The sequence below is a fragment of the Sitophilus oryzae genome, unplaced genomic scaffold, assembly GCF_002938485.1.
Source record: "Sitophilus oryzae breed Bouriz unplaced genomic scaffold, Soryzae_2.0 scaffold_1179_pilon_pilon, whole genome shotgun sequence".
NCBI lineage: Eukaryota > Metazoa > Arthropoda > Insecta > Coleoptera > Curculionidae > Sitophilus > Sitophilus oryzae.
In genome coordinates this window covers 1,788,984-1,813,247 of record NW_022145814.1, presented here as the reverse complement: position 1 = coordinate 1,813,247, position 24,264 = coordinate 1,788,984, and the positions used below count along the sequence as shown (strand labels likewise).

Here is a 24,264-nt window from a genome sequence, read left to right as displayed (position 1 = left end):
CAGATGTGCCGTCGGGGGGCCCTCGGGTCGATGTGCCCTCGGGGGGCCCGGGCCGCATTTCCATATCTATCTCATGTTATCGCGAATCAAGCAGAATCGGGCGATCCCGAATTAAGTTCTTATCTATCACATATCTTCTTAACTACTTAACTAGCACATGCTATCGCTAAAATAACTTATTACTTTACACTTGTTCTTGTGCAATTTTGTAGCTGTGTTTTCCTTTGTTTTTATTTATTTGATATTTTATATGTTTTGGGTTACATATTCTGTGTTGCAGTAATAAATAATACTATATAAAAATTAATTTGATAATGTTATTTCTAACCTAAAATATGAGTGCATATATGATTCAGATTAGTATACAGGGTGATTCCTGTAAGTCGGTCATGCTTTCGAGGAATGATATGGGACGTCGAAATATTAATTTTGATATAGCACACTATGGGTCGGAAATGCCTCTTACGCAAGATACAGGGTGTTGAAGTTTTTAAAAAATTAAAGATATTCTTTAATAGTTTTTTAACAGTTGAAAGTATCGTTATAAAATTTTATTGTAGGAGTCTGCCTAACAGAGACACTTTAAATGTAAAAAGAAGAGGGTTTAGTTTCAACCAGTGGCGTAGCTGTGATACGCATCGGTTAATATTTTCAAAAAAATAGTACGCCACTGATAAAAATAAAAATTTCGGTTTATTTCCAAGAAAAAATGTCTCTTGCAACTTTCTTCTATCTAACACCATTTTGTCACAATTTAAAAATAAATATTTTTTTAAAGAGAACCTTAAATATGCGAATTATTACAACTACCTTAAAACTACGAATTTTATTATTAACAATAAAAAAAATTCGAGTTAAAATTTATAATTTTTTAAAAATTTATTTAGTGCTAATAGAAAAAAGTACTAAAGTTACCCAATATGAAGGGAGCTAACGATGCACATGTGCTTCTGCCCTCTAGTTATAATAATTCGCTGTATTTAAGATTCTCATTAAAAAATCTATTTATTTTTAAATTGTGACAAAATGGTGTTAGATAGGAGAAAGTTGCAAGAGGCATTTTTTCTTGGAAAAAAACCGAATAAATAAAACAACTCCGAAATTTTTATTTTTATCAGTGGCGTTCTATTTTTTTTTGAAAAAATTACACCATGCGTATCACAGCTACGTCACTGGTTGAAACTAAAACCTCTTCATTTTACATTTAAAGTGTGTCTGTTAGGTAGATTCCTATAATGAAATTTGATAACGATACCTTCAACTGTTAAAAAACTATTAAAGAATATCTTTAATTTTTCAAAAAGTTTAACACTCTGTATCTTGCGTAAGAGGCATTTCCGACCCATAGTGTGGTATATCAAAATTAATATTTCGACGTCCCCTATCATTCCTCGAAAGCATGACCGACTTACAGGAATCACCTTGTATAAGTATTGAAATATGTAGGTGTAATAGGGGGCCCGGTAAAATTTTTGCAGACAGGCTCGTGTGTCTGTTGTTACGCCACTGTCCCTAAACGTCGTTTACTTGGACTGTACTTTTCTCTATTTTTTAATGGCGCTTACTGCCAGTTGGATTTAAGAAGATTGTACTTTATTTTTATATGGAGTAAAATTATTTTTAAATGGTGCGGTTTTTTAAAATTCGAAAAAAATATTCTTTGGAAATTTGTGACTGGAAAAGTTCTATCCTTTTTTAATATTTTTAAAAGTAGCGTTAATTTTTGACATGTTTTATGTCAATTTTTTTTAAATGTCATCTAGAGATTGACCTCGCCAAAATTATTATCGATTGTCATTCCCCAGCCGTTTTTGCCGTCGTTTTTTTCGAACATTCAGTATACGTTGGACAAATTGGTATAAGTTAAAAACACGGCTAAGGTTTCTGTAACTTAACTTATAGAGACGACGCTAGCTGGAAGTCATATTGTATTAACCACAGAATATAGTTACCTATATTGGGATTAGAAATTTATCATAAACCTGTTCCACAAATAAAAAATACTACAAATAGTTAAGATTGGATAAATTGATACAAATTGAAACCTTTGAGATAAAATAGTATTAAATCATTTAAACAAAATATACAAAAATACCGGATGTTTTTCAAAAGTGGCTCACCTTTATAACTTACATACCAAATCACTATTTTTTACATACCAAACTCTAAAAGATTCGTCTATTGCCACAATGTTTTAAAAAATTGTCAATCTGTGTCTGACGCTACACCCACTCGTTTGTACAGATAAGAAAACGAAGAAATATTTATGTACAAGAAATATTTGTGGAAGCGATACTATTTTATGTTTACTTGCTGTTAACTTATATTTTGAAACAAAAGTGTTGTTGAAAATGGCTTGTTTTATTTTAACAAGTTGTGAGTATATATGTTTTTAAGAAAGTATGAACGACCACTAATCGCATACCGCTGACTGTTTGGTAAATTCTAGACATTAGGTTTCAAAAAATGTTTTGCCTATGCCTCTTTTTTACCCTCTCGTCCTCTATTTTTCATTATGAAAGTTGGCAAACCTATGTTAGTACATGGAATAAATCAGGATTGATTGACGTATTCAATTACTTTCCGTCACATCCTGCTTCACCGGAAATGATTATAACTTTTCATTTTTGGCATTTCTTTACTTTATTTGAAGAAAAATTGCATTACAAATTGAAGGTCAACTTTTAACATTATTTGTGTTAAAAAAATAGTATTTTAAATTTCAATCTATAGTGCGATTGGCTGTATTAAAACAACTATTTTTAACCATATCAAGACACATTGGAAAAATAGATTTGATCATCTAATATTTTTCGTGAATTTTTGTGGCCGGTTAAAGCACGTCGAAATCGTATTTTTAATCATATTCAATCTCAGTTTTTCCGAATGGAATGAGGGTGGCTTATTAGTATATTTGAAAAAAATATTTTTTAGGTATAATTTGGTACCACAGCATTTCGAGTCAAATTTTCGTTGTAAACACAGCTATTGCACTCTAGATTGAAATTTAAAATATTATTTATTTTAATCGTAAATATCAAAAATTGGTATATGATATGTCATACGATTAAGAATATAATTTCCCCTCAAATAAATTAAAAAAATACCAAGAGTACCATTTAAAAATCAACAGTTTCATTTTCAATCGAAAAACATGAAACGATCGAAAATAATTAAATATGTCAATTAATCCAGATTTATGTAATATACTATTACACCGAATCTCAATTTTTTGTCTGAAAAACTAAAAATAGTATAGGGGTACCACTTTTCAAAAAAACACTGGCATGTTGTTATCTCTTTCCCTGATTTAGATATTTTTAATTATTATTTCCCTTTCTGTTTCTATTTCAACAAAAACTTTTAATGGTTTCTATATGTTCTATATGTTTAAAACAATTTGAGTAAATGTGACAGTCAGTGTATTAACATTTTTGTGAATACGAATATTTTTCTACAAAAACACTTACCTTCATTTGATTTTTCTTTATAACCGTATCCACATAGAGTCGATTGTCCACTACCAAATGCAACTTCAGGATATCCAGAAATTTCTGCTTTTGGGCAACAATAGGTAAGATACAGGGTGTTGAAGTTTTTGAAAAATTAAAGATATTCTTTAATAGTTTTTTAACAGTTGAAAGTATCGTTATAAAATTTTATTGTAGGAGTCAGCCTAACAGAGACACTTTAAATGTAAAAAGAAGAGGTTTTAGTTTCAACCAGTGGCATAGCTGTGATACGCATCGGTTAATATTTTCAAAAAAAAATAGTACTCCACTGATAAAAATAAAAATTTCGGAGTTTTTTTATTTACTCGGTTTATTTCCAAGAAAAAATGCCTCTTGCAACTTTCTTCTATCTAACACCATTTTGTCACAATTTAAAAATAAATATTTTTTTAATGAGAACCTTAAATATGCGAATTATTATAACTACCTTAAAACTACGAATTTTATTATTAACAATAAAAAAAAAATCTAGTTAAAATTTATAATTTATAAAAAATTTATTTAGTGCTAATAGAAAAAAGTACTAAAGTTACCCAATATGAAGGGAGCTAACGATGCACATGTGTTTCTGCTCTCTAGTTATAATAATTCGCTGTATTTAAGATTCTCATTAAAAAATCTATTTATTTTTAAATTGTGACAAAATGGTGTTAGATAGGAGAGAGTTGCAAGAGACATTTTTTTTGGAAATAAACCGAGTAAATAAAACAACTCCGAAATTTTTATTTTTATCAGTGGCGTTCTATTTTTTTTTGAAAAAATTACACCATGCGTATCACAGCTACGCCACTGGTTGAAACTAAAACCTCTCCTTTTTACATTTAAAGTGTCTCTGTTAGGTAGATTCCTATAATGAAATTTGATAACGATACCTTCAACCAAAGATAATTCTACTACCAATAGATAACCCATGTAAATGGGACGGCTGGAACCGGCCAAAAGACAACAATGCACACGTAAACTTTAATATTTCGTGCGGAAACCCTCGTGAACGAGACGCGGCGTTGCCAATAACTGTATTTTAGAAAACATCTATTTAGTTATAAAATTATATTGAATTTAGCATTTATCTTTAGATTTTTTTTGGAAATTTGATACAAGTTAATTTGAAATAAAAACTAAACATATTTTAGTATATAACACTCATTTTTACAAAAAGCTACATAACAACATTTGACAATCAAAGAAACAAAATAAAAATTTGTCGAGTCAAATCTAAAAATTAGTTAATGAAAAGAAGTTTTAAATATATTGACTTATAGAGGAGAAAAAAATTTATGTATTTTTCATTTTGATATTTATAGTATATACAGAGTGTCCCATTTTCGTGTGTTTTACAGGGTTTCTTATTTATGAGTAGAAGTACAAAGATGAGGTTTTCACTATTTAGTATTTTATTATTTTCTCGTTTGATTTGCCTTCCTATGGGATTTCTAAAAATATAATTTAGGTAATCTATATTTATTTTTATAAATAAGGTAAAAAATGCATTATATTTAACATTTTCGCATACGCGGCTTGTTTGAATTGCGTAATCAACCAAATCGAATAATTTATTCGACTTCAAATTTTAGATGTTGGTTATTCCACGCTTCTGTGTGTAAAATTATTGCACAAGTGCATCAACAATTTCTGTAACTCTGATTGACAGCCGTGTTATGTAAAAATTACACAAGTTCATTTTCAGTGCAGTTTATTAAGATAACACCGTGGAAAGCATAATTATCTGATTAAATAAAATAAAATAATAATGCTCTTTTAAACAAGTTTATTCATGTTAAAAAGTTAAAAAAATGCATTTTTTACCTTGTTTGTGAAAATAAGTATAATATATTTGTAGAAAGCTCATAACAAGGCAAATAAAATAAAAAAATATACAGGGTGTCCCTTTAAAAATTACCGAACTTGAAACAAATTACATATTAACATTGGTTTATAATTTTTTCGAATTTCGATAAAACTGTTAAAAGAAAGAACATGTGTGATACATTTAATTTTTATAACATAATAAAAATGTACTATACAGGGTGTTTCAAAAAACATGTGCCATATCTTGTGGGGAGATTCCTCACATAAAAATAAAACTTATTTTTCGTATCAACATAGGTCCGATTCTGCTTTGTTTCGTAGCTACTGGGTGTTAAAATCTTAATAATCTTTCGATTTATTATTGAAACCTTTGAGATAAAATAGTATTAAATCATTTAAACAAAATATACAAAAATACCGGATGTTTTTCAAAAGTGGCTCACCTTTATAACTTACATACCAAATCACTATTTTTTACATACCAAACTCTAAAAGATTCGTCTATTGCCACAATGTTTTAAAAAATTGTCAATCTGTGTCTGTCGCTACACCCACTCGTTTGTACAGAAAAGAAAACGAAGAAATATTTATGTGCAAGAAATATTTGTGGAAGCGATACTATTTTATGTTTACTTGCTGTTAACTTATATTTTGAAACAAAAGTGTTGTTGAAAATGGCTTGTTTTATTTTAACAAGTTTTGAGTATATATGTTTTTAAGAAAGTATGAACGACCACTAATCGCATACCGCTGACATAACTGTTTGGTAAATTCTAGACATTAGGTTTCAAAAAATGTTTTGCCTATGCCTCTTTTTTACCCTCTCGTCCTCTATTTTTCATTATGAAAGTTGGCAAACCTACGTTAGTACATGGAATAAATCAGGATTGATTGACGTATTCAATTACTTTCCGTCACATCCTGCTTCACCGGAAATGATTATAACTTTTCATTTTTGGTATTTCTTTACTTTATTTGAAGAAAAATTGCATTACAAATTGAAGGTCAACTTTTAACATTATTTGTGTTAAAAAAATAGTATTTTAAATTTCAATCTATAGTGTGATTGGCTGTATTAAAACAACTATTTTTAACCATATCAACACACATTGGAAAAATAGATTTGATCATCTAATGTTTTTCGTGAATTTTCGTGGCCGGTTAAAGCACGTCGAAATCGTATTTTTAATCATATTCAATCTCAATTTTTCCAAATGGAATGAGGGTGGCTCATTAGTATATTTGAAAAAAATATTTTTTAGGTATAATTTGGTACCACAGCATTTCGAGTCAAATTTTCGTTGTAAACACAGCTATTGCACTCTAGATTGAAATTTAAAATATTATTTATTTTAATCGTAAATGTCAAAAATTGGCATATGATATGTCATTCTATTAAAAATATAATTACCCCTCGAATAAATTAAAAAAATACCAAGGGTACCATTTAAAAATCAAAAGTTTCATTTTCTATCGGAAAGCATGAAATAATCGAAAATAATTAAATATAAATATGTCAATTAATCCTGATTAATGTAATATACTATTACACCGAATCTCGCTTTTTGTGAGAAAAACTAAAAATACTATAGGGGTACCACTTTTCAAAAAAACCTGGTATGTTGTTATCTCTTTCCCTGATTTAGATATTTTTAATTATTATTTCCTTTCTGTTTCTATTTCAACAAAAATTAATGGTTTCTATATGTTTAAAACAATTTGAGTAAATGTGACAGTCAGTGTATTAACAATTTTGAATACGAATATTTTTCTATAATATTATTTTTTATATTATATAATATTTTTTTATATATTTTTATGTATCTACAAAAACACTTACCTTCATTTGATTTTTCTTTATAACCGTATCCACATAGAGTCGATTGTCCACTACCAAATGCAACTTCAGGATATCCAGAAATTTCTGCTTTTGGGCAACAATATTGTTCACTAGAGATCCTTCCAAGGCTGCGTTGCATGGAGCAAATAAAGTTATATCAGGCGACTTTTCCAATGTATTTAAGAAGTCTTTTCCATCTGCTCCTAATCCGTTTATGGCATCGATGAAACTATTTAGGATCTTCCCGTCCTTTTCCTGTACATAATATAAAAAGTAATTAGTTATCGTTTTACTTCCGTGAAGTAAAAATATTATTTATATATTATATTTTTATAAGCTACTTTAAATTATTACATATTTAGCATGATTTTCTTAATGCAGCCAAATATCAAAAATATACTACACAATGACATTATCTACGGCAAATTATTCACAGGCTAATAGTTTTTATATATGAAATCAATTTAATAAGCATTTAAATACATTATACAATATATCAATTTACAATGAGATGCAAAAAAACGCAACAGAAAATTTTTGGTCAATTTTTTTTAAAGTGTTATATATTTTTTATTTTTAGCCCTATTTTCATGATTTTTTTAGCAAACTGTATTTAAATATATGAACTTTAATTCGTAAACTCAGTTGATTATAAACTTTAGTATGTCGCTTATTATACTGGGTTAATCGAACGGTTGTTTTTACCTTAACTTTAAAACACCCTATGCAATAATTTCGTTAATAAATTTTTCTGAAACATTATTTTTCGGTCAGAACCATGACTCCGGAGCATTTTGTGTTTTGATTCATGTCAATACATGCCTTGGTTAATCTTTAAGACCAAAAAGAACTTGCCACCAACAATTTACAATTTTTTCAATTATCATTACATTTGTATGTTATTATTTAATATGACAAGGTGGTTTTGGTGACTATTGCCGTAATGTCATATTGACAGTTACATCTTATGTACCTACGATGAACTGTTAATACACTCAAGGTGCGTCCACATTGCTCGTGATCCTGCTCGCGCTCTTGCTTCTGATTGTACTTGCGTTGCCTGCGCTTCCTGTTTGTCGTGTTTTTTTATATTAATAATAATGATCGAACTAGCAGCCGCTATTAAAAATACTTCGGTATGATACATGTCCGAACAGCACGAACGCAAGCACTACATTACAATGTGGACGCCGCTGCTTGCGAGCCGAAAGATCTTGAGAAACACGACAAACAGGAAGCGCAAGCAACGCAAGCACAATCAGAAGCAAGAACGCGAGCAGGGTCACGAGCAATGTAGACCTCAATGTAGACCTCTGTAGACCACTGTAGACCCAATGACGCACCTTGACACTAAGGGCAATATTCAATCGTAGGCAAATCGTAGGTATACAAAGTGTAATTGTCAATATGACATTACGACAATACTAGTCACCTAATACACCTCGTCATATTAAAAATAACACAAATATGTAATAATAATTGACAAAATTACAAATTGGTTATGGCAAGCCATTTTGCTCTTAAAAGCTAACCAAGACATGTGTTGACATGAGCCAAAAAACAAAATGCACGGAGACGTGGTTATCCGAAATTTACTGTTTTAAGAAAAGTTACTCACGAAATTATTGCACAGGCTATTTTACATTTAAGGTAAAAAACAACTCTTCGATTAACCCTGTATAAGCTACATACTAATGTTTACAAAAAAACTGAGTTTATAAATTAAATTAGATATATTTATATACAATTTGCTAAAAAATCATTAAAATAAGGCTAAGAATAAAAAATATAGGTATACTTTAAATTTGACGAAAAACATTTCTGTTGCATTTTTTTGCATCTGAGTGTACTACAATATAATCAGTATTTCTACTAACGCTAATTGACATGCAAACATACTTAATTGGTTTTTAGTCTTGAAAGCCTAATACTATATGCATGGCTATTATAACAGAAACTGCAGTAACAAATTCTATGACAAAGAACCAAAATTATTTGAAAAATTAGGCATAGGTAAACTGAAGTAACTACAGTTTTTGTTCAAGCTACTGTTCACAGCAATATGATCATTTGATCATATACCAAAAATATATAATTAATATTAATATCTAGTAGTAAAAAAAGGTATGAGGATTTTACAAAGCGTTTAAATAAATGAGTTTTGTCAAAATTAATAAATACTAAATCATTAAAAAAATAAAACAACATTTTTAAAAACCGATATTGATTGTTAGTCGTGCAAGTGCATGTGTGCTCAATAAAGCAAATAGCAATTCAGCAATGCATTTTAATTTACTAAGAATAATTTTTGGCAAAAATATCGCGTTTTCAGTTTTACGTTTACAAGATACCGTTAAAATTTACAGAATTTGATACTTCGGAAAAACCAGCAGATTTCAAATAAGGCGTTAAGTTGCAAAAACCCGTATTATCCCAAAAACCTCGTTTCGAGATAATATGCAAAAACTTTTAGCGAATGTTTAAAGTGTTATTTTACAAAAAAAGCATCCATTGAGTGAATCATTGTTTTGTAGGAACTACCTGGTTTTTCCAGAACCAAAAATTAATATTTAATTTTTAAAGAGAAAAAACACGAAAATAATTCGGAAAAGGCGGATTTTGTTGAAGTATGATGCATATTACGGGTTTTGCTACAGCAAGATATTTGCATCCTAACTTGATTTATTAGATATACTATTTTATTAAAATTAGGTAAGGATTTGAAATGGGATGAGACACCACTAGTAATATTGTACTGGTGTGAAACACCTATTCTACTATTTGGTTATTTTACTGCTGCGAATATTTTATCTATAGAGGGGTGAAAAGAAATAAAGCTAGTGACCTACTACCGATCTGACTTGCGTAACTATCTTCTGATGCGTGTCAAATACTCGTCAGCGAGTAATTGCAATAAACGAGTAAAACTTTTTTTAAATAAATAAATAAATAAATAAATAATGAATTGAGTGAAATTGATACCTTTTTAAATAAAAAAAAATAAGTGTAGTAGAATAAGTTAAACTGCTTATTTAACTTCCGCTGAATACCCTAGGAGCACAACACACAAAAGAAAAATTCTGACAAAACCAAAAATTTAAAGTCAAGAAAAAAGCGAATATTGACAAGATAACTTAATTAATAAAAAAATGCGTGAAAGATCTGAAACGAAATTTAATTAAACTCTCCTCGAAAATTTTAAAGAATAGATTTCGTTAATATCGTTAATTAACATTTTAATTAAAGGGGTATTTGGTTCTTCCCGGTAAGGAAGAAGTTGTATTTTTGGGTGAATAATTCTAAAATTAATAATATTGAACTTATAATTAGCATAATTAGGCAGCTGCTATGCTATTGACAAAGTTAACAATATTTTCTTATTCTTTAATAAGAATTTTTTTGTATTTAATTATGAGTTTTTTCAAATTGAAATTTGGAGATGATTGGAGAATAATTTCATTCTCTTTATAAAATAATTTTATACTAAATACACATATATTAAATGTGATCAATATTTATGATCCAGTTTGCTTTAAATGATAATAAAACAATGGAACATGTTTTAAAAATTACCCAATACCAATTAGTTAATATTTCTCATAAACTAATTTAGAAAAATTAGTTTATTAGGAATGTTAACTCCCTCAACTCCCAGTGGATGACATACCAAGAATGTACAACTTTGAGAAACACCTCACTGTAGTATTGAGCAATAAAAATGATGGGATGAGAGAAACGTTTGCTCAGAACGTAAAAGACCATACCATAACGTGGTATACTGATGCTTCCAAAACCAAAACAGGGACAGGGATCAAATTAATATATTTCATTGTCCAACACTTAAGCACGCTAAAAACAAGTTATTACACAGCGGTCAGATATTGACATAGGGTAGATTGGTAAGTTCTAAGGCACATAAGATTACATTATTTTCAAATATTATATTTATTGTGAATGGTTTTTAATATTTCACATTTTGCTGAGTATAAATGTATGCATTTCGGTTATTGTTTTACCAAGTATCCATTCTTTTAATCTTTTTTTAAAAATATTAATGTTTTGACAATTAACAACTTCTTTAGGTAAAACATTAAAAATTTTAGGTCCTACATATAAATGACTTTTTTGTCCGATAGTTTTATGCATCCGAGGTACATTAATAGTTAATTCGAGTCGACGTAGTGGGTATGAATGTGGGATTAGATTATTTTTACTTCTGTTACTGAATGTTATAGATAATGTATTAAACCAAAATAATTGTTTAGCGTCAAAAATGGCTGCTTCTATGTATAAGGCATCAGAGGGATATCTATAGTTTTTATCGTATATTATTTTCAGCAACCATTTCTGAACTATATTTACACTTGATAATTGATTTTTGCTTGCTGAGCCCCAGGCCACAATACCGTATTGTAAATGGCTCTGAGCTAAAGCAAAATACACATTTCTTAGTAATTCTATAGGAATTACACTTTTTAAAAACTTAAATATTACAATAAGTGATCTTAACTTTTTAGTCACAAACTGAATATGATAATTCCATTTCATGTGGTTATCAAAGATGACTCCAAGATACTTAAATTTGTTTGTTGAGCTTATTGTCACTAGCTTATTGTTATAAGTTATATCTAAATTGAATTTTGGAAGAGTATCTGAATAGCAGGCAAAAGGTAAGAAGAAAGTTTTCTTAAAGTTAACAGTAAGAAGATTATTATTAAAGAAATTGCACACTATTTCCATTGATTTTTCTACTTTTGCTTTCAATTGATTCCAACACGTTGATCTGAAGAAAATTGCTGTATCATCAGCATAACTCAAAATGTGTGCATCGAGTTTCAAGTTTAGTAACTCATTAATGTATATACAAAAAAGTACAGGGCCCAGTACAGTGCCCTGAGGTACACCATAGTTGACCACCCTTTTCTCGCTTTTAACACCCTGGATGGACACGCTTTGCTGTCGGTTATTTAGATAGCTTCTAAATAGATGCGTTTGGTCCTTCCTCTAAAACCCATATTACTAAGTGTGTATAACAGGATTTCATGGTGAACTGTATCGAACGCTTTGCTAAATCTACAAAAACACACAAAAGAAACCTCGGATGCATCAAGTGCCTCCAGAAGCCAATTCTGATAGTTTTATAATAGCATCACTTTGCGGATTTGACTCCACGAATCCATATTGATTTTCGGAAAGGAGTTTAAATTGTTTCAGATACAAACACATTCTTTTTTTTAATAAGTTTCTCAAGAATTTTGGAAAAGTTACTTAATAGCTGAAATTGGTCTATAATTTGACATATTTGTTTTTCTTCTGATTTAAACACAGGTTTAACAACAGATATTTTAAATATATCTGGAAAAGTGCCATTATTTAGAGATAAATTATAAATGTACGTTAAAGGTTTAACAATAAATTCTTTTTATTTGTTGCAGTGTGTTTGCCCGAATACCGTCAAATCCTGGAGATTTGTCCTTTTTAAATTTAATATTTCGTTTCCGACTTCGTTTACATCAGTCTCCAATAATACAAAAGAATGTGAAATATATGTAACCTGATACATTTTTTTCTGTTGGAACATTAATTTTAGAGGCCAACTTCGAAACCACTTCGCTAAAGTACTCATTAAACGTATTTGCGATATCCAACGCATCTGTCACACTCACGCCCTGTTCATTCTTTGATTGAGGCTATTTGGGATATCTGTCTATCCCGACCTCTAATATTATTAACTGTTTTCCACATATTACCTGACGACATTTGTTGCTTTTAATTTCTTTTTTTTATAAAAATCCTTTTGGTCAATTTTATTATGTCATTAAGATGATTTCTATATCTTTTTAAATCTATCAGAAAGCTCCTTATTGTTTGGATCTTTTAGAATGTCTGTTTAAACAAATTATGTTTTGTATTTATTGCATTCAAAATCTCATTTGTTATCCATTCCTTTCTTTTTCTATTTTTATGCGTTGATTTAACAATGTTAACACTACTATCAATATGTTTTTGCAGTTTATTAACAAAGAAATCTGCTACGGTATCTGCATCTCCCCATTGTAAATATCGACCCATGTTTCTTTTTTTCTAATTTATCATTTAATTTTTTGTAATTAATGTATTGTTTGTGTTTTAACGACTCATTTATACATTTTGTTTCCGATTTATTCTTAATGGATATGTGGTAGAAAATATAACTGTATAGTGATCGGTAATATCTGTTCTAAAAAGTATAGAATTAAGCAGTTCATTTGGAATTTGAGATTTTATAAATATGTGATCTATGCACGAGCCTGATGCTGGTCTAGTAATTGTGTTTATATACGACACATATCCATGTTCATTCATTACATTCATATATTCGTTAACAAATCGTTCAGATGTATCGTGTAAATTAATATTCATATCCCCTACAATAATATTCAGCTGACCCTTAGCAGTATTTCTAGAAAGTACTGTTTCTAAGTTTGTGATGAAGTCATATGGATCTGTAGAGGGGGGTCTGTAGATTGCGATTATCTCAATTATTTGGTTATTAATATTTATATCAATTTTCAGTGCCTTATTATCTCCTATATCTAGTATTTTATAGGAATAATTTAACGAACATTTTATAAGTACTACTACTCCATCATTTTTATTTAGACTTCCTTCATTATATATAATGTTGTATCCCGGTATCCTATATAAATCAATATTCCAAATTTTAAAACTTTCAGTAAGTACTATACAATAAATTCAAAATCTATTCCACGTAAAAGAACAAGAAGCTCATCAAAATTGTGATCTATGCTACGAATATTATTATGAAAAAGTTTAAATGATGATAATTCAATGTCAAATTTACATATATTAATGTCATCCACCACATCTGCCTCAATCAACCTTGTTTCAAAGTCCCTAATATATGAATTCATTGTTATCTTATATGTTAAGCTTTTAAATATTTAACTTGCAATCTGACCCATATCGGAAACACCTAATTTTTCAAAAGAGAATAAAAGATAAAATATATATTTTTTTGTTTTACAATATACTCCAAATACCTTTAATAAAGAAACAAATAATCTATATTGGTTTATAAACGTCCATGTATTTACTATATATTTAAATATTAATAGTCTATTTATTTTTAGCCCAACACCAAATTAAATTTAAACATATAGTATATTTTAATTATTTAAAAGTCCCAAAAGTGCAGAGTCAAGTCGCGATATATGCTTATATCTCCAATTAGACTAAAATTACAAGGAAATTGTAGCCGCGCACAAACGAGCGCCATCAATGTATATAAATAATTCACTAACGTTTTGTTTAAAAAAAAATGTCTCTTTACACTTGACGACATCTTCATTTCTATACCGGCTTCGAGTAACTTCTTGTTGCTGGTCTTCCCTTATTAGTTGAAGGTAGGGATGCGGTTATAAGGCCAGCCGAACCCCTGCGAGTTTGCGTAGTCGATGCTCCCGGATTAATGGTAAATTCAATAGTACTGGTCGGCTTAGCTTTTGGATCCGGATAGTGAGTTTCTTGCTTGTGACGCTCTATAGGTTGTACAGGTTGTTCGTTGACGGGTGTCCCCGGAGCACTTAGGGATGGTCTAGATGGAATATCGGTAAAGACTTCGCAATCAGATTCGTTACCTTTATTTCCTCTCTCCACCAATTGTTCGTAATTATAAGTTTCGCTGCCAATTACAAGAGTATCCCTTTTAATGTACGCCCTTAAACCCTTTTCCTTTGCCTCTTTTAAATTTTGTTTGAGTACCTTGTTCACCACTCTCTCTTTCTTGGAAAGATCGTGGTTAATAAAAATGTTCTTTCCCTTCAGCTTATAGGCGCTTCGAAGAATCAATGCCTTTTTTAAATATGAATTGAGTTCTATACGTAGCGGTTTCGTTGAGTCGTTTCCTAAGTAGTATAAATTGTTTATATCGCTTATATTTATATCTACTTCTAACAGATTTCTTAGTTGCTCGGTTACCCAAGTAGCTAATTCAAAGTCCTTTAGGTTTCTGTGGTCCCGTAGCCCAAATATTATCAAATTGTTCTTCCTAGCTAATTTTTCTAGTGCTTGTACCCTGTATTCTATATCGTTTAATTTACTTTGTATTACAGTAATACTCTCCTTTAGAACTTCCGTTTGAATTGACAAATCCTCTCTCACCGTTTTAATGTCTTCTTTTAATTCTTTTTTGCTGTTCTGTATTAAAGATTTGATTTCTTGAAATTGTTTGAATATGAGCGTATCTACCATTCTTACGGTGTATATTATATATTATAATATCTGTTACTCAAATAAAAAATATTGCAATTGGCAACGACGTCCGCTGTACTTGTCCAAAACTAGGTCAAATAATTATTGTTAATCGATTTATGTGATGGTTCAAAGTCCAAAGTTATTGACCACGGCGGGGCGTTTTCTAACAAATTTGCCTTTTTAAAGATGATTAGCCGTTCTAATTATGGCACTTCTTTATTTAAAGACTAAAGACTTACTTTGTCAACTACTTGTAACACTGTATTTAATTTATTCTAGCTAGGAACCACAAAAAACTCAAAAAATTTCTCCGCGATTACAGCATTAATACTTATTCACTGCGCGCCAGCGTTGCCACACACAATGGAACATATGTTTTAAAAATTACCCATTAGTTAATTAGTTAATATTTCTCATAAACTAATTTAGAAAAATTAGTTTATTAGGAATGTTAACTCCCTCAACTCCCAGTGGATGACATACCAAGAATGTACAACTTTGAGAAACACCTCACTGTAGTATTGAGCAATAAAAATGATGGGATGAGAGAAACGTTTGCTCAGGACTGTAAAAGACCATACCATAACGTGGTATACTGATGCTTCCAAAACCAAAACAGGGACAGGGAGAGTAGTATTTGGGCCGAAAACTAAGTACTCTGTACCAATGGGTACCTACCCCAGTACCCTTCAGGCAGAACTATACTATCGAAAGATGCGTATAATTTATTTTAGATAGGAACTATCGAAAACAGGAAATAGCCATCTTATGCAATACTCAAGCAGCACTAAAAGTGATCAACTAACTCAGTAACCCTCAATTCGAAGTTGGTCAAAGAATGCCTAGAGAAGCTGAACAAATTAGTAAAAAAAAGTCCTCCAACTCGGCACCCACGTCACCAAGGAATAGAAAGCTATAAAAAGTAAATGATCTAGCTAGAAAAGGAGCGAACACTCCCACTAACTGCACCAGAACCGTTCTGCTTTTCAAGCGGAAACCGACTTAGAGCGGAACTCAAGAACCTGGAAGAATTCATCCGTAACCTGGAATGGAATACCTCTAACGGTCTAAACACTCAAAAAAAAAAAAAGATTCTCAGAACTTACGACCGATCAAAATCAAAGATTTTTCTTGATTTATATTTAGGTAAATCAGCAGATTTATATTTAGGTAAAACAGCATACGTTATTATGCATAGTACTTCTTAAGAAACAAAAACTATAAATATAATTTCTTTTTGCTTTTAAGTAAAAAAGTAAATTGTTTATTTGAGATGTTGAACGTTGAACAAATGTAGGTAAGCTGTATACAGGGTGAGCTTCCTACGATGTTCTCTATGGGTATCTCGGAAACTAATGGAGATAGAGAGTCGGTTAAATGGGGAAAGAATTGCAGTTTTGTGGGATTATAAATATGCGCCTTTCAGATTTTTGAATAAGTTCATGACTTACTAGATATTTCGAAAAAGACTATGGCTATTTTAAAAATTGTCCCTAATTTCATTATAATCTACTTTAGACAAAAAGTTTTCAGATAAAAGTTGTAGATAATCACATTCCTAATGAGTTTGTGTTCTCTGATTTTTTCTAAAGCCTGTCATTTTTGACATATAACACAAACATATTTTTTTTTATATGGAAACCATAGTTGGCCATGACCTCATAAAAGCGCCATTTTTTAAGCGATATAAGGTATAATCTGTTTTTTTTTTCGAAAAAATTCCTGTGTTATAGCCAATTCTTATCTTTCTTGACAAATTTCACTTAGTTGGCCTGGTATTCTTATTCTGTTATAACTTATAACTTATAAAAAGACAGAATATATTATTGGTTCTTTACAATTTACATTACAAAAAGTAAAATTTAAAAAATAATATCACTACATACACTTTAAGTTATTTTAGAAAATGTTCAAAAATCCGCCATTGTTTTGAGTTCATAAAAGCATCTTTTTAAAATTGAATTACTAGCTAGTCCCACAGAACGACCGGTCGACTTAATTAAACTTCTCCCGTACCGCCTCTTCGAGTGCCTCTCTTAATTCCTAAGTTCTTTTGTTAACCTTGTTATTAACCATACCGCATAAAAAATCTAAAACAAGTAGGTCATGTGATCGAGGAGGCCCATGCAATTGGTCCACCTCGTCCTATCCCTGAGTTTACATAATTATGATATAAATAATTTTTTTAACATTTCTTTCATTAAGAAAGTCATAATAATCATAATCATGTTGGAACCACTCTATTGAGGCGCGAGTATCTAAATTTAACTTTTCTAACATGTCTTGAAAACCTTTCTCTAAAAAACGTAAGTAACGTTCACCGGTTAACGTATCCTCGAAAATCTATGGCCAAGAAAAGTTGAACCAATAATCCTACACGCTTCTCTTCATTTGAAAAATTCATATTTACAATTTTTGTTAATTTTAATTTATAAAGTTTAGATGTGACAGTTTCATATTTCTGAGAGCAACGACGATGGAACTTGTTTCCATGGCTAACTATGTGAAATTGTTTAAAAATGATAAAAATTGGCCATAACTCAGTAATTTTTCAAAAAAAAAAATATTATAGTTTGTATCGCTGAAAATCTTAAAAAATGGTGCTATTTATAGTCATGGCCAACTATGGTTTCCATTTAAAAAAAACATATGTTGTGTCATATGTCAAAAATGAGGCATTTTAGAAAAAAAATAGAGGACACAAACTTATTAGGGATGTGATTTTCTACAACTTTTATTTGAAAACTTTTTGTCTAAAATAGATTATAATGGAATTAGGGACAATTTTTAAAATGAATTTTTTCGAAATATGTAGTAAGCCATGAACTTTTTCAAAAATCTAAAAGGCTCATATTTATGACCCCACAAAACTGCAATTCTTTCCCCATCTCACCGACACTCTATCTCCAGTAGTTTCCGAGATAACCATAGAGAACATCGTAAAAAACTCACCCTGTATATAAATTTATTGGTTTGGAATCAATAATAATTTATGGGAATATTTGGGATTTTCTTTATACAATTCTTAAGGAAAAAATATTCCGCAACTCAAACTAAATAAAAGTAAAAAAATACTGTTTTTTCAATTCTCAAAGAATTTGTTTCCCGATAAGTACCTACTCAGATCATATTTTCTTCAATTATTCCATATTTTGTACAAATAACCATCACAAGTAGCTTAATATAAAAGTGCATGTTCAAGTGCACTTCGAACTTCCTTTAAGGGAGAAATTTCCATTTTTATTAAATTCGGATGTAAAATAACTTCATATCCCCGGTTGCCAAGTTCGGGCTTACAACCTGAGAATACTTAATCTACGAATAGATATTTTCCTAACATACGAATAATATCGTATTAAGTTCTATTGTAATACGTAGGCTATTTATAGAACGAATATACTTTTCAAATTCAGAATGTACACGTAGGTAAAAGCATGCAGCTAACTTCTGCATTATGCGAAGTAGGTATATAAATATATTGTAAATTGAAATTTCATCAAATCTGCATTTTATTTAAAACAATATTTTGTTTAACTTATTTATAACACAGAGAAGAAAAAAATAACCTTTAAAAAAAGAATTATTTCATTACTCCTTTTTGCGTGTGTTACTTTCTATTTAAACTATTGACTAATTCAGAACAATATATTTGGAACATCATCTTGGTTGACTTTAATCATTTATTATGTATTATGCTTGTATGTATAATGCACAAATATGTTTTATATACAAGGCGTATAGCAGACTGAATATCGACAGCAATAATTTTATACCGGGTGCGTCTCAAAAGTGGCTGAACCCTATAACTTTTTTATTTTTTCAGATAAAAAAAAAACGATATTTGGTTTGTTAGTATATAACATAAATTAGGACCGATTGACATTTTGTTTTCGGTTACTTCCTCCACCGGAAGTGACTACAACTTGATTTTTAAATGGCACCCTCGGTATTTTTTTACTTTATTCGATAGAAAATAGCATTCTGAATAGAATTACATATCATATGTCAACTTTTGACATTTTCGCTTAAAACAAAATTGTATTTTAAATTTCAATCTAGAGTGCCATAGCTCTGTTAAAAACACTAATTTTTGATCAAGGAGCCGTGGAAAAATAGATTTGATCGTCTAGTGTTTTTAGTATCTTGTCCTGGTCAGTTAAAAGATGCTTAAATCGTATTTTTAATAAAATCTAAATTTTTTCAAATGGAACGAGGGTGGCTCATCAGCATATTTGGAAAAAAGCATTTTTTACGAATAACTTGCTACCACACACTTAGTATTCAGAGTCAAATTCTCGTTATGAATCGCGTGTTGCAATTTCAAATAAACCATATGTGGAAATGTCAAAAGTTGACATATGATATGTCATTCTATTCAGAGTGTCATTTTATATCAAATAAACTAACAAAATACCGAGGATGCAATTTACAAATCAAAAGTTGTAGTCATTTCCGGTGAAACCGGAAGTGACCGAAAACAATTGAATACGTCAATCAATCTAATTTATGTCATATACTAACCTACCAAATCTCGATTTTTTGTCTGAAAAAATAAAAAAGTTATAGGGGATGACCCACTTTTGAGACGCACCCGGTATACCGGGTGTTTCTCACCCCTATAACATTTTATTTTTTCAGATAAATAAACGAGGTTTGGTCCTTTAGTATGTGACATAAATCAGGACTGATGACGTATTCAAATGTTTTCGGTCACTTTTTCTGTTTCGCCGGAAATTACTTTTCTTTTGACTTTTGAATGACTTTTTTTGACAACTTTTGAATTTTAAATGGTACCCTTATGGTAATGGTAACTTAACCTTTTAAATGGTAACTTTATTTGATAGAAAATGTCACTCTGAATAGAATGACATATCCTATCTCAATTTTTGACATTCTCTCATAAAAAAAATCTTATTATTTAATTTTCAATTTTGAGTGTTAAAAATAATTTTTAATCAAGGAGCCAAGGAGCCTTGTAAAAATAGACTTAATCGTCTAATGTTTTTCGTGTTTTGTCCTGGCCGGTTAAAAGATGACCATAACTCAATTTTCCAATAAAAAAGGGTGGCTCATTAGCGTATTTTTTACGATTAATTTGGTACCACACACTTGGTATTTCGAGTCGAATTGCTGTTTTATTTATGGTCATGGCACTCATTTTTTTTAATTGAAAATTTCAAAAGTTGACATATGATATGTCATATGTCATTCTATTTAGAATGTCATTTTTATCAAATGAAGTAAAAAAATACCGAGGGTGTCATTTAAATATAAAAAGTTGTAGTAATTTGCGGTGAAACAGAAAGTGACCAAAAACAATTAAATACGTCAATTAATCCTATTTATGTCATACACTAACATATCAAATCTCGTTATTTTTTATCTGATAAGTTATAGAGGTGAGCCACTTTTTGAAAAACACCCGGTATACAATATTAGAATACATTTACTGGGTATAATATTAGAAAATAGCAAAAGTATACTATAATTAATACCGGGTGCGTCTCGAAAGTGGCTCACCCCACCCTTTTATTTTTTCAGATAAAATAACGAGACTTGGTACGTTAGTATTTGACATAAATAAGGATTGACTGGCGTATTCAATTGTTTTTGGTCACTTCCTGTTTCACCGGAAATGACTACAACTTTTGATTATTAAATAGCACCCTCGGTATGTTTTTACTTTATTCGATAGAAAATGACATTCTGAATAGAATGACATATCATATGTCAACTTTTGACATTTTCGCTTAATAAAAAATTGTATTTTAAATTTCAATCTAGAGTGCCATGGCTATGTTAAAAACACTAATTCTTAATCGAGGAGCCTTGGAAAAATAGATTGGATCATCTAATGTTTTTAGTGTCTTATCCTGACCTGATAGAAATTGCTCAAATCGTATTTTTAATCATATCTCAATCTTTTCAAATGGAACGAGGGTGGCTCATTAGCATATTTGGAAAAAGCATTTTTTACGAATAATTTGATACCACACACTTGGTATTTCAAATCAAATTTTCGTTACGAACCGCAAGTTATAATTTCAAACAAACCATATGCGAAAATGTCAAAAGTTGACATGTGATATGTCATTCTATTCAGAGTGTTATTTTCTACCGAATAAAGAAAAAAAATTCAGAAGGTGCCATTTAAAAATTAAAAATTGTAGTCATTTCCAGATTTATTTTTGTAATGTAAATTGTAGTGATTTCCTTTCTGAAACAGGAAGTGACCGAAAACAATCATTGAATACGTCAATCAATCCTAATTGATGTCATATACTAACATACCAAATATCGTTTTTTAACTGAAAAAATAATAAGGTTATAGGGGCGAGCCACTTTTGAGACGCACCCGGTATACAAATATACTATCTTTAATAAATATAATTTTACACATAAGTGAGAGCAATCTTCATTTCATAGTCATCGCTCACTCCGTTTTTTTTTCTACCATATTGTATTATTTATTAAAGGATTAATATTGTATCAATTATTTTTCTTTTGCATTGCAAGGCGCCGAGTTTGAAATCACGTTGTACATGATTTCGATAAAAATAAAAGGACCCTAAAACGATATAAATATATTTTCTAGTAAAATACTTATTTACATTATACAAAACTATATAAATCTAAATAAAAAAGTTTTCTCTAGAATTTTCGCTGAAAAATCTTCAATCTCAAATATTTTAAATCTTTCAAAATAGCAACCAAGAGAAAATCATATTCCGTTGGCAAATTCTTGCCTGTAGCAATTTTAAAAATTTATTTTCCATATCTGACAATAAATCGTTCCGACCATATTTATTCCGGGTGCATCGTTCAATAATTTTTGGAAAATAAATTTTAACTGAAACCAGGTATATGGATATTAATTTTGTTGATTTTAATGTGGACATTTTTATATATTCCTGAAATATAATTTGAAGTTGTAGTCGAATATTTCAAATATGTCTGTTTGATAAAATCATTAGAACAACAGAAAGGAAGAGAGAATATACGATTTTAGAACACCACATAAAAAAGACAGAAAGAACACTCTACTTTTGTATTAAAATGAGACAGTAACTGTCAATGTTATATACTTTTTGCTGGATAGCCAATAGATAGAGACGATAACATAAGGAGTGTCAATTCGTGACAAGGCTGATATGATTTTCCCTTACGTTTCAAGTGCTGTACGGTGGAGATACTAATCCTTTTGCGGCAAACGCATAAAACAGTTGTTTTCTCTAATTGGACCAGCGAAGGCATATAGGAGACGGTGTGGAACTGAAAGCGACAGTGTTGCCATATTAAAATGTGTAGCATACGTTTGACGCGTCAACTTGTAAAACCCGCCTTATCCATTTAAAAAAATGAGCTAATGACATATGTTAATAGTGGACCCTGAAATCTACATAAACATAATATCAAAGTGCAGTAAAAGTCGCCTATTCCTATATAAAAATCACTACAAATTACGTTATTGCAGCAAAATCAGTCTTATCCACTAACATTTGCTTTTTATTGTCATTATTGTTACAAATCCCGCATTTTTTCATAAGCTTTTTACACAATTTTTACTTACGTCTTTTCAAATCCTTACTTAATTTTAATAAAAGAGTATATTTAAGAAATCAAGTTAGGATGTAAATACCGTATGATCGGAAAAAAACGGCGTCTAGTTGGCTAGGAAATGACGATCGATGACATTTCCCATACAAATTTAGATATAAAATGACGGCGTTCTTCATTTTATAGCCAAAATGTATCATACTGCAACAAACCCCGCCTTATCCGATTTATTTTCGTGTTTTTTCTGTTTAAAAATTAAACATTAATTTTTATTTCTAGTAAAACGAGATACAAAACAGTGATTCCACTCAATGTACAGGGTGGGTCAAATTCGACGCTTTTAAATGGAAACATCCTTTTCTATAAGAGAGAGACAAAAACTAATATCGGTGTCTGGAGCTCAATTTTTGTCAAAAACATGATGGTGAAAACCGCATATCGATATCTGTTACCGTTTCGGAGTTACGGGGTGTTTTCCAAAAATATGCATTTTTAACAAATCGCTGTAACTTTTTTGTTATGGAAAATTTTGTATTTTTATGAAAACATTTTCAAAGCACCTTTTTACGTAGAATTTAATGGTTTTAGTATAATTTTTTTAAAATTAATAATTTAAGAATTATCAACAGAAAATTTGATTTTTTATATGGGACACCCTGTATATTTTTAATTTATTGAAAATAATTTAAAATTGCCTTTCCAAAAATATAACACACTTGATATTTTTCTTTCTCTCATTTTTCTTCTTGATATCTCTTCGAGATATAGAGTATATAAAAATTCGCCCGCTTTAAATAAGTAGGCTTTAAACGGCACCGGCTGTAATGCAAAAAAAATCTAGCTGTGAGGATCAATTAAAACGAAAATAATATTTGCTATGAGAGATGCAGAATTTTATAACAATTTAAAATATATTTAATCAACATCAACACATTTAAACTATATCTAATAACAATAAAAATAAATAGCAAACCAAAGCATGATATTTTGCTACAGGTGTTCGACATATCGACCGTCTTCTGTTATATGGAACATACGGGGCAGTTTTTGAACATTTCTTGCGGAATTCATTAACCCAGTGAGGGTGAAAGAATGAGTGAAGTGGGGGTGAATACCCTCTCATAACCGCTAAGTATTTCTAATTCTTATCTAGACTATACGGAAGAATAAGTAACCTTTATTCTTCCGCAAATATATCCATAAGGTTAGATCCATGGGTACTAAGTCAGGCGGCCTCGATGGCCAACGGCTGGGATCTTTGTTAGCTATTCAATTATTTTTGAAATTGGC

General features: G+C 30.1%; 2 protein-coding genes across 2 annotated transcripts in view; both read right to left on the bottom strand.

Moving 5' to 3' along the window:
* The window catches only part of LOC115891260 (fasciclin-1-like), a 102,907-nt gene extending 99,340 nt beyond the window's left edge, over positions 1-3,567 (bottom strand). Inside the window, exon 1 of the mRNA XM_030911698.1 lies at positions 3,471-3,567. Within this exon, the coding sequence (XP_030767558.1) occupies positions 3,471-3,476 (6 nt within the window). The 5' untranslated portion in view covers positions 3,477-3,567. The remainder of the gene's footprint in view (positions 1-3,470) is intronic.
* A 3,498-nt stretch (positions 3,568-7,065) lies between these two features.
* Positions 7,066-24,264, bottom strand: part of LOC115891359 (fasciclin-1-like) — a 330,519-nt gene continuing 313,320 nt past the window's right edge. The window contains exons 12-13 of the mRNA XM_030911811.1: positions 7,162-7,416; positions 7,066-7,092 (exon numbers count right to left, since the gene is read on the bottom strand). Coding sequence (XP_030767671.1) covers positions 7,066-7,092; positions 7,162-7,416 — 282 coding nt within the window. The remainder of the gene's footprint in view (positions 7,093-7,161; positions 7,417-24,264) is intronic.